At 33.7% G+C, this 12,741-nt stretch overlaps 1 protein-coding gene across 1 annotated transcript in view; it reads left to right on the plus strand.

Moving 5' to 3' along the window:
* LOC125672755 (uncharacterized) overlaps nucleotides 1-12,741 on the plus strand; it is a 188,624-nt gene that overhangs the window by 7,130 nt on the left and 168,753 nt on the right. Inside the window, exons 2-3 of the mRNA XM_056159795.1 lie at nucleotides 10,428-10,518; nucleotides 10,685-10,718. Of these exons, the coding sequence (XP_056015770.1) occupies nucleotides 10,428-10,518; nucleotides 10,685-10,718 (125 nt within the window). The remainder of the gene's footprint in view (nucleotides 1-10,427; nucleotides 10,519-10,684; nucleotides 10,719-12,741) is intronic.

Here is a 12,741-nt window from a genome sequence, read left to right on the forward strand (position 1 = left end):
TATATATACAATCGTGACATTACAATTGTAATTTTAATTTCCATGAATATAGCCTGCATTCATTTTTTTTAATTGGAATGTGTGCCTGAGTCCTCTTAACATGTTTTATTGGATTTTAAGTCGCAGAGAAATTTAGATTTTATATTGCCTCTCATTTGCCAAAAAACATTGTTTTTATTATTCAAAAAAAAAAAAAGTCATATGAAATAATTGAGAAATTGTAGCACCCTTTTGGTGGTGCAATCATACTTCATATGAGATGCCTTAACGAAGTTTTATGGCCCTAGAGTCAGACCAGTGTTGTATAGTAGTATTTTCCCTAGCCACCCCCACCCCACCCCGGAAACTGGTTGTATGGTAGTTTTTTTCCCCTCGGAAATATGGCTATGTAGCAAACCCCCAACCCCCACGAAAATGTGGCTATATAGTAGGACCCCCTCCCCTTTTATATCCAGATGACCCCCTCGGAAAACCTACAATACAGCACACACACACCCCTTTGTCATTCCGGTTAGTACGTTTATGGCGGACCATTCCCTAGATATTCTTTTCACTCTGAAATCAATCCTTTTCTCGCTACTCATTTCTTTTACATCCTATATGGAGAGTTAATTTCTGAATTTCTTTGATTAGAATTTTTGGAAATATTTATCATTCAACAAACATCATTTCATTCAGTCGAATGTTATATGTAAAACAATCATATCTTTAGAATGTAAAATCTGAGCATTTCGTGCTTGTAAAACAGCACCCATATTTAGGGAACTCAGAATTTGGTAGTTACACAGATAAGTATCTATTGGGCGAGGGGTCAAAATAGTCTTTCTCCATTTGATTGACGCAAAAACTTTTCATACAGATAGTGGAGTCAAACTTAAATTCTACAACTCTTTTGATTGCCTACCCATGATTCCAAATCGCCGCTTATAAGGAATCAATTTGCTCTCTCACATATCGTGTTTTCAAAGTATACAAAATTATATGCATTTTGTCTTCCTTATGCTTATAGAAATTAATTGTAATAGTTCGTTCGCTGAAGTATTGCGATAATTAGCCACAATACGGACTTAAATCTAAGCCCCGATTTCAAAAAGCCTAGTTAATTAGATAGGTAGTCACGTGGTACAGTGACGTCATATGCGACCTTCGTCGATCAACTTGTTGTAAAAGTAGTGTTAGATATTTTTAAAACCTCGGGTTTTAGGGGCCTAATTTATTTACCATGGATAACATTTATTTCGATGTTGACAAATTTCCCGAGTCTTATATCTTTTAGCCACCAGTGCATACAAATAGCGACCCAAATGTAGCGAGGAAAGCGAGTATGAAATCTGCGAGTAAATAATGTTTACATGGGAGCACTGTCTAAACACTATATGGTAATGTCATTTCTGTAAACAACTGTAATTAGCGTTGTTGCTCTTTGAAAATAAACAGTGCAATTATTATTAAATTTATTTTTGGAGAAGTTAGATAGACCTAAATTATGATACGGTTATATGTATCATTGACAACTAGGCCTACTGTCACGGGTGCATTTCGAAAAAAAATAATAATAAAAATGATCAAACTTATGATGAAAATCCCAATACTTTTCAATTATTTTATTCAATCAATTTTATTAATCATTATTTTTTTGTTATCTACACGTTGTTACTTAGGAAGTGGGAGCGCGGCGTGCTGTTGTAAAGACGTTATGTACGCGTTCCTTAAAAAAAAATGAAAGCATTATAATTCAATTCAAAGTTGGAAAATATCATATTTTATTATTTATAATTGAAAGTTCAATTATCTTTTATTTTCAAATTTCTTTTTTAAAACTACCAGTTGGTAGACACTGCTAGCGAACGCGAAGTTCTGCCTATATGTTGTTACAAGGTGAAGGTCAGTTGGTGCGAGTGTGTATTGAATTTGAGAGCAGAACGGAAAGCATAAGCCGTAGGCCTATATGTAACAGTGGGTAGCTTCGATAGAACTATTTTCTCGCAGTTTATTTACGTCTTTGTTTAAAAAAGTACAGGGATAAATTCTACTGGGTTTTTTTTTATGGCAAAGTCGTTGTGCCGACAAAAAATATTCACGTCTTGTCCCTCATACCTTCCTTCGAAAATTGAAAAAAAAAACACAGTCCAAAGCCTCTGTACTGACAGCAAATACACCCTTAAACGGCACAAAACACCCTAATGCAGTGTTATTTACAAGCCGTTAATGGGATAATTGTTTGTTTGTCAATTAAATCTAATCTGTTTATGAAATGGCTAACAATTGTTTTCAAATCTTCTCGCTCGAGGTCGCATATGACGTCACAGATAATGGCGCGTAAAATATCGAAGAAAATATGCATATCGCAAGATTTGAATTTCATCACTTTCAAACTCGAAAACTACGCAAACTGTTTCATTTAAAACACATGTAAAGTAGTTTTAGGCATGAAATGAATTAATTTTGCTGAAAAAATTAAAAAGTTTAAAAACATGCGATGTGTCCTTTAACACCGCGGTTTATCGTCCTTTATGTATAAACAGATGTATAGTAAATTAAAATGGAAATTGATTCTATGCAAGAATCGAAATGAAGAAAGTTTTGTCATAGATTACTGTTTTTGTTCCTTTTCCCGTAAAAGTAACCTACAAAGGCTATAAGCTTGCCATTGGTATTTATAACTTTGGAAATCGTTTCTAAAAATGTTGATATAGATACCTACATTTTTTTTTATTTCAAGCCCTGGAAAGTCAATCGCCGATCGGTAAAGTACATTACTGAATTGTTAGAAATCATCAATAAAATTGTGGTAAAAAAATCAAGACATTCCAACCATTGAAAGTTATTACGTCATGATTTATCTACATACAAATATTGAGCACCATTGAAATGAACGGCAACTTTGGCATTACAAATTCGATAATGGATATATATATATATTAGTACCAGAATGTACGTGTTCATGGGGATATATTGTCAGCAATCACAGTTTTCACACTATAAATAATTGTGGTGAATTGCCGAGAGACACAAAAAGCATTTAACTTTAGAGACCCACGGGGCAAATAAAATTGAATTATTCAATTTTAGAATAGAACAGGGTTTGGTCAATTATACAATGCCTTCTTTGTGTTTGAATACATTACATAAGTATAAAGGGGTGGGAAGTTATAACGATGACTTCGGTCTTGTGGGATTCATGATTTATTTTTATTGTGGCGATGTTGACAAGTATGCAATAATGGTAAGGATAATTAACAGAAATACAGTAAAGAATGGCGAAAACTAGAACAATTATTCTACGTGGTTGTCCCTGTCAAAAGAATTTTTAAAAAAGCCCAACAATTTATAACCTGTAGAGTTCTTTGGTGATCTAAAAAAATTGTAAGAAAGGTGAGTTTGAACACTAGTGGATGCATTACGCTAATGGGGATAGGAAAGGGCGTTCTAAGTTTTAAGAACTTGTGCTCAATCCTTTTGCTATAACATCCAGATAATAAAATATGTTCAAATCAAGGGGGATACGATTTGATATTGGTCATATGCAGTGCTTTACTTTAAAAAAAAAATTAAACAGGAAGGGGCTGATGTAAGCAACTACAAAGTCATTGATACAGATAAATGGTGTCCACCGTAGACTTATCTATATGCCCGGAAACAATGACCCATATTTACAAAGCTTACTTGTGTACTTATGTAGTGTAGTTTTTCGAGGTGACGTAAGTCAGCCTCGTATGTCAGACCCCAGCTTCAATGGCGCCCTGTTTTAATCACTACCATTTGCGAAATCACTTTGATTTTTAATATAAGAAATTTGTTGTCACATATGCTAATGCAACGTAAAAGCTGTCACAATTCACTTTGAGATTGATATAGGATCCATATGTTTACCCTCTACGATAAGCGAGTTAAATAAGAATTTATGAAATCGCAATTTTTATCCCTTCGATATGAAACAAAGTCCACACATCAAAAGGAATCGCGAATTAGTGTTTAGGTTTGTAAACAAGATCAAAATTATTTGTCGTTTGCCAACATTTTATTCCACGATCTTAGAAAAACAGAATTGGACTGTAGGAAACGATTTGCATTGCTTCTGTATTCATTCACATTTTCACATATAGACGGGGAAAACATGGTCTATTTTTCTCTAGGAATTCTGGGTAAACAGCTGTCTCCTCTTATGTCTGAAAATTATGTTAATTAGCCGATTTATCGCCTATCAAAAAATAGTTCACATTGATACTATGTTCCATTTTTATTAAACTGTTATATATAAATTCTGTTTTATGTCAGATTGAAGAAGTCTTCCTTGAATGTGATCTGTTGTATTTATCAGGCAGAAATTGTGTGTAATTAGAATTTTAATATTAAACTCTGCACTATTTCTCTGTATCCATACGCGCCACGCTATCCTGTTTATCAACAAGGAGAAAACGTCTTGCCTGAGAGAACTGATATATTCTTGCCAACGCATTAACTCAAGATAATTATCTGAAACCCAATGTGTTAATTTCGTACAATTTCACCAAAATATTTCTTTTGGACGCATTTTTTGAGATTTTAATACTAAATCTGGGTGTAAACATGTAATCTTCGATCGAAAGGGCCGAGCGCCATTTCCCGCGCTCTTTCATGGTCAAGTCAGATAGCTGTAAACATTGATTAAGAAATATAAATGAACATGTTTTTGTGAATATATTTGTTATTCAAGAAAAGAACTCCATTGGAAGTAATATATTGGAAATCAAGTTTACATTTCTTTGTCACGAAATATGATTTATCTCAAGAGTTGAATGAGTTATCTCAAAAGTTGACACTTGTTTTCAAGAGTTGATATTTCAAGAGTGGAAATTTTCTTGGACTGGTTTAACTTTGACTCAAGAATATTGAATGAGTTATTTCAAGAGTTGACAGTTGTTGTCGTCATCAGATATGAAGGGTAGCAAAAAAAGAAAAAAAATCATGATTTTGATAGTCATCAAAGGGAGAGCCCAAAATCTGTCAAAAAAAGAAAAAGTCACAATGTAAGAAAAGATCCCATAATTTTGAAATGCGTGTCTGCCAACTTTCATCAAGGGTCAGAAACTTTCTCAGAATATAGCAGAGGTAAACAATGTGTAGCAAATTCACTTGTGTGCATTGCATTTAATGCAGTTAACCAAAAATTGTTTGGAGATTGGGATGCGAATGATATTCATTTTGTTCTCGAAAAAGGTGATGTTTTATACAAGCATGCAAGACAGGCCTGTCCACATGAACATCTTAACCCAGAGGACTTGCCCAAAAATGTTTGCATTCAAAATCAGTTGCTTCATGTGTCTGCTTTACCAGTTTATGCAGGGGAAATACAATCAATTTTGTTCATATGAACTCTTTTAAGCGGAAATACCCAAGAATTAGTGAAAATTTTGTCACATTTTTTTTTTTTTTTTTACAAATCTCAACAACAACCACAGAGTAAAAAAACACTGTAACTTATGTGAAACCTTCGTTTCATAGTGTTGATTCAAGTATGTTCAAGTAATAACCCCCAGGGGTAGGGTATGCCAACAATACTTCTCATTACCAGCACATTAGAGTTATCGCGCTTTGATGACTCTTGTGCGTCATTGGTAAGAAAATGCACAAGTCTCGCGAGATTACTGGGACATAAACGAAACGTTCATAGCACCCCCCCCCCTTTTAAAGTTAATGTACATGGTGTACTTTTAAATAAAATAGCCATTGGTCAAACTGCATTTTAAAAATATTCTAAAACTAATTTATCAAGGATGTTACATGTTTTTTTAAACTTTACTACACCTATTATAAAAATTCCAAACAACGATGTTCTCTGTCCTAATTCAATCAATATTTTGTGTAATTTTCAAAATAGCTTAGATGCAGTTTAGAAACGCATTTGTTGTGTTAATTAGTGTTATAAACGTCTTTAAAAAATGCAGTTTGGCAAATATATAACTTATTCTAAAATATTTGAAAATGAGAGAGAGAGGGAGGGGGGGGGGGTTACATTAACCATTACAAAGTCCATGCCATATGAACCTGTCCAAATGGTATGATAAAATAAAATGTCTTCATAATCTGACAGAATAATTTTAATAACATATGAATCCCATTAATTACAAGAAAAGTTTTTGTGTTGGGTGTGCATATTGGTTTGTCCCTTCTCAGTTCTTCTTGCGATTGATGCTTATATCCAGGGGCAGCACTTTAAGAGGCAGTGGGTCCAGGGTCCAGGGGGCGAAGCCCCCGGAAGCTCGTGGATTTTACAGATTTTATGGGGCTTGAAATATTCTCCTATTTAGTGTACTATTTACCATCATTTTAATACGGTGAAATTGATAAAATGACCCAAATTTTAAGGGTTTTTTTTTTGGAAAAAATTAAGTTCTCTCAATAAAGTAATTCAAGAAATCAAAAGATTTTGTCATTTATTTCTCCCGGAGTAGAAGAAATTATTGCTTATATTATCATTTAGTACATTTTCAGAATCAAGATACCGTGATTTACCTTAAATTTGAAAATTTTAGCTGCGCCCCCTCTAAATCCGCCACGGATATCGGTCAGATTTGGCAGATTTAGTATCATTAAATCTAATCAGTGGCATAGCTTCCATTGAGGCAACCGAGGCAGCTGCCTCGGTAAAAAAAACAAAAAAACACCTTTTACGTTGTTAAAATGTCGATAGCTTCAGGGGGGCTGCGCCCCTCCCCCCCCCCCGACCCCCTGCCTCGGTAATATTCGAACCCAAGCTACGCCTATGCTAATGATTCACATAGTTTAATAAGTTCGTCCGTTTTCTTGTAAGAATAACCAATTCCTAAATTTGCCTTTAGAATTTTAATCAGTGTCGTGGTTTGCAGTCGGTTATAATATGTATTCGATGCCATAATTTATATTACGTATGCCTAAGTAATGTTTACGTATGTTGTCCCAGTAGCACGACTTTACGCGCCTTTAATTTGAAGAGTTCCACTAATGGAAATGATAAGTATTGGGGATCAATACTTTACAATGAAATATATAGGATTTTTACAAAAAATCTTCTCAAGAACAGCAAAGACATCATTAAAAATATTGATATGGAAGCATCCTTAGTTAGTCTAGATTCAAGTTTGTCTTAGTTACGACTCCAAGGGGTTGGATGGGACCACATTTTTAAAAATCTTCCTACTAAGCACATCCTTGGTAGGTCAGATGTGCATTGTGGCCTATGGGCCTCATTCTCACATATAGCTTAATTATGCTTGCTACTCAGTTTTAGAATGTTTCAACAGTTAACACATTTCATTACCTCAAATTGAAGGTATAACATATGCTTCTGGATTACAAATAATACCATCCAACATATTACATCCTTCATTTAATTCGATCTTGCATTAGAATCCATGCCATTCACTGCCAAACGTCACCTCGTTTCAGTACCTTCAGTACTTTGATTAATATATGTAGTATCACGGGCTCAATGCATGAGAAATAGAGATTATTGTATGGACGTAAAAATTCATCGCGGACAAATTTTTAATAATTTTCTTATAAATTCGATCGATCGAGAGAGAGAGAGAAAGAGAGAGAGAGAGAGAGATTATTGAATGGAAGTAAAGAATTCATCACGAAGGAATTTTTAAATAATTTTCATTAATTTCGATGCATGCATCATACATAGGGAGAGAGACAGGCATATTAACGCACTTTAGTCTTCTGATCACGACTCATAATTTTGAAATGTTTACGTCCTAATTGTGGACAGCTAATGCTCCTGTAATTTATATTTGGTGGTTGTCTTTTCTTTTTTTTTTTGCGGGGGGGGGGGGATTTTTTGGGGTGTTTTGGGTTTTTTTTTTTTTTTGGTACAGAACTTAGTCACGTTGTGAATACATATAGATCTAAAATTACCCACAACACCCGTTTTCGATTATCTAAAACCTTTTAAAGATAATCTTGTTTATCGAAACAGCAGAGGGTAAAATGCCGTACACATTCGTTACGCTTCACGGTCCTCTGTTATTGCAGTAATATAGTCGATCGACGTCACCCTCTCCCCCCGTGAAGAAGAGGAAGAAAATATCGCCACATCCGATTGGATGATTATGTGTACTTTAAAAAGGACCACTGTGAGAGCTTTATGTAGAACTTATTGTTTGATTTATTCCACTCAGTGCTGTGTACTTAGTTTTTTTGGCTTTAAAAGTTTGTTTGACTTATTATTTGACAAGCATCATTTCTTTTAAAAATTTTAAATTATACTTCTTTGTTGTTTATGATAGCGTCATGATTTCGTTATAAATATTTATTTTATAGATGCAACTGTTTGGGAAATGGGATGTAAATCAATCGAAGATTCAGACATATTTACACAGGTTTTTTTTTTTAAATCTCTCTTTTATTACACGTATATTTATTGAAAATGAAAGTTTCCCTCATTCATTGAACCTCATTCACGTTTTATTATTTATTTTAAGTTTTTAATTGTACATTGATCTTACTCTATTCAGGCCACACTACATCATTTATTTACCAAAATATTTTACACAATGTTGTCTATGCCATCCAATTATAATTTATTTATTTATTTATTTATTGACATAGATATATTTTTAATTTCTCAAGGACCCCATTGGAAATAAGCAATAATATTTTTGCTTTAATGGGTTATCCTAGGTAGACTGTGATATATGTACATAATGCAGCAGTGATAATATCTTGTATGTGATGACAATACTGTGATAAATGACTGTGATAACATCTGGTATGCTAAGTTTTATACAATTGATATGTGTATTTATTTATTTATATTCTGAAAATGTTTAATACAAAATGATTGTTCTGTCTGAATAAAACTACTACACTACTACTACTACTACTTCCCTCCTGCTAAAAATCGGATGCTAAATCAGCTCGCATACACCCTACCTTAACCATTCATATATATATATATATATATATATATATATATATATATATATATATATAATAGTTATATACATACGCAAAGATTCCCGAATTCATAGATTACCTACACATTCAACACAAGGTTAGTCATACAGTTATGCCACTTTTAAAAGGTGTCGAGTCCTAACAAAAGCATCACAAGTCTCATTCAGTAACTAGAGAGAGAAAAAACCACAACCCCAACCATCCTCACAAGTCAAGGTTTCGTAATTACGTACTCTCCACGTTGTGTGGATCTAGTACATGACTTGTGAGGATAAACCCCAACAAGTTCATTTATTTCACTCACACCATTCATCGGTGGTACACGAGGTACAATAAGTAATAAAAGGTAATGGTAACAACAACAGCGATAATCTCTATTGAATGGGAGGGGGTATAGATAAGGAAACTATTCTACACGTACAAATGAAAAATTAAAAGAATTTGCAAGTTAGAGATAAAGAACAGTGTGGAAGTTGTAGAACACACTGGACAAATTATGTACCAGCTACGAGACTCGTGATCTACCTCATCAAAATGTCTATCCGTTCTTAAATAACTAAATGGGTCAGATTCTGAAAATAACACCTTTCACAAATCAGATGTGAAACTAAGAGCTTCAACCTTCACTTTTTAAACGTGATATCACAACACTTGAATATTTTTGAACGTGATGTCACATGTACAACACGTGAAATTTTCTGAGGAATTAAAGGCGTATTATAATATCACTTTATTCCCTTGAAAATTTTGAAAGTTCCGACTTAAATTGTCTCCAGTAGAACAAAACCACAGAAGAATATATTTTTTAAAGTTTGAGAATAATAAAACTTGTAACTGATAATAAAAGTAAGAGCGTAGTGTAAAATTGCATGATATTTGTAAATCGCTATTCTTCTTGGGGGCCATATGTTAATTATCAAACCCTTAGAAGTAGAAGCTTTTCTCAAAGAAAAAAAATGAGAAAATGAATTTCTCTTTCTTATAAATATGGTTAAATTACACATATCCCTGCTTTATTTCATGTTATTTTGCACCTTAATTATTACACCAGTGTTATTATATGAAAAGGTCCACAAATTCGAAGCAATCGGTATCATAAATATATCTTATTGATGGTTTGCTCAATGGTTGCGATCCGGTTAAAGTTGACAACCTGTCTGTAAATATTCTGTTCTGATGATATAGCTATATTATCTATTTGAAGCAATTATGAATATTAGGGTCCATTATTGCTATTTTTAATGAAAATTATATAAAAAAGAAAGCTCTATATCTTGATAGTAATATTATAAAAATCGCAAATTTTGTTAATAACTGTTTTAGACAGAAGAATGAAGTTATATCACAGAAACGTGATGAGGTTATAGCAATTATTTTATTTTATTTTTAAAAGAAGGTTAGATTTATTCCATCGCATCCAAAGCTACAGTTTTGCAGCTACTGCTGAATAGGCCCTTGTCAATTGTTGTAATTTTCTATTTGTACTGATAAATAAAATATTTCAGGTCAGTTTTACGAACATTCGAAGCCAGGACGATGGACAGGAACTGCTGTTAAAAGTCTACACGTTGAATGTCGCTCCGGAGGAGGATCCAAGTAAGTAGAGGCCTATCTCGGTACCGTCTAGTGTTATAATGATCACGGTATTACTATCAAAATTATTTTGATATTGACCCGTGTGTCAGTGAATTCTGTTATTCAGACTACATTTTTTATATTCAGAATGCTATTTTATCTATTGATTTGTTTATTATTACTTCAGATGTCAAGGGTATCGACAATGACTTTTCGAAATGGTAAGATGCTTGCAGGAATTACTGTCAAAATTTAGAGACTATAATGAGAAGAGATGTATATGTACAATATGTAATTGATATAATCTGACAAAATATGTTCACATTATTATCATTATTAGTATTAAAAAGGCATAGAGATGTGTTATGACAAAGGTGAAAACGTTCTGTGAAGAAAAGGTTACATTTATATCGGGATCAACATTCTAATTAAACATAACCTTGTCGTTTGGTGGGAAAATTCAGAACCGTCTTCAGATCGAGCATTTTTCTGAGAGTATGAACTGAATAAGGCTGAAATTGTGGTAAAAGAACTTTATCTCAGTTAATCTTGTTTTATCTAGCCGAGAGCAATATTTAAAGTTACTCAAACACTCGCAACCAAACAAGTTAACCGCCGTAAAATGGCTGAAATATTGGCAATACGTCATAAAATCGCAATCAATCACAGAGGTCTGTCGCGAAATTATTTTAAATATGACCCTCTTATTTTATATATATAGCCAGAGAAGGGTTATATATAAAATAATACAGTTAATTTGTGACAGGCCCCTATGGCTCTTGTGCAGTCAAAGCTCCAATTGAAATATAGAATAAGTGCGTTTTTGATATAGGCCTATTTTTAATCGTATCACTGCATACAAGATAGCAGTGTATTTGACACCTTTTAAAGAAAACCATTCATAGAGTCCATGAACATTTTGTGCAAGAACTTTATAAACCTGTTTAATAAAAAAAAAATTATCTGCCATCTGAGCAACGAATGTAGCATTTTTTTATATTATTGATAAAAATGCCAATTACATATACAGACTGTGGACAAAAGTATTGGAACGGTTTACGTGGCGTTACACAAGAATGAAACTGTTCGCGTTATTTACGGCAGGCATTTTCAGTGTAGATACGATTTGACACTACACCTTAGGTATTTTCATAATGATGATGACTTCCTGTTTACACTAACTTATTTATAGTATTCTTTATGAAATATGGTTATTTTTAGCATCGAATCAAACGCGAGTATTTTTGCAAACTGGACAACGTCATAAATCGTTCCGATACTTTTGTCCACAGTCTGTAGATCTATAGCTGTTCATTATTTAGAAAGGTTGATTTATCCTGAACTTCATCTTCACAAGTCAAGGGTTATTGATTCGTTACCTCGCACTAACCCTTGACATCAGTCGCTATATAAAGGGCTCATCAGACCATTACACAATCCACTATAAATTAAACATCCAATGAAATCACTGCATCTTGTTATGTAGTCCGAAATATCTGACGTTTCCCTGGCTTTTTTAATGATTTTGATATTTACCGTGCCAGGAAAACGTTGAAGAACCGACGCCATTATGTAAACTGGAAATTCGCCGCCTCCATTAAAAGAAATTATAACTCCAAAATTCAATAACAGAAGCACATTTTGTAGTCAACCAAATTTTCGCTGTCATTTGAGCGAATGAGTCCCGTGACTCAAAACAGCTCGACAGTTTGTCAAAACGTTTTCATGAGACTGTTTATGTGTTTAAAGTACCCATAAAACCGATATTAGTACAAGCATCGTTTTATTGATTAATTATGAGTTTAAATATTAAATACGGCGCTCGCAAGTATTTAAAATCGGCCCGAGAATGCCACCTCGAGGTGGAGGCGGCGAATTTCCAGTTTAAGTAAGGGCGCTGGTTCTGACGATTTCCTGGCATGGTAAATATCAAAATCATTAAAAAAGCCAGGAAAACGTCAGATATTTCGGACTGCTTGTTATGGTGTACATGGATACAAATCAAATGACGCGATCTCATACTGCTGTATTTGATAAACACGCGCAATTGTAATATTTACACCACTAATTACGTTTATTGATAGTAGATCAAGTTTGGAAACCTTTTTGCTTAAGACAATATTGCTTAAACAATTGAAATAGCCATGACTGTAGGTATCAATACACGTGTTTTTATTTGAATCTCTCACTTCGAGTTGTAAGAAATAGAATCGCATTCTCATTGGTTCCCACTCGTTTGTGGAA

Source organism: Ostrea edulis, chromosome 3 (genome assembly GCF_947568905.1).
Source record: "Ostrea edulis chromosome 3, xbOstEdul1.1, whole genome shotgun sequence".
Classification (NCBI taxonomy): domain Eukaryota; kingdom Metazoa; phylum Mollusca; class Bivalvia; order Ostreida; family Ostreidae; genus Ostrea; species Ostrea edulis.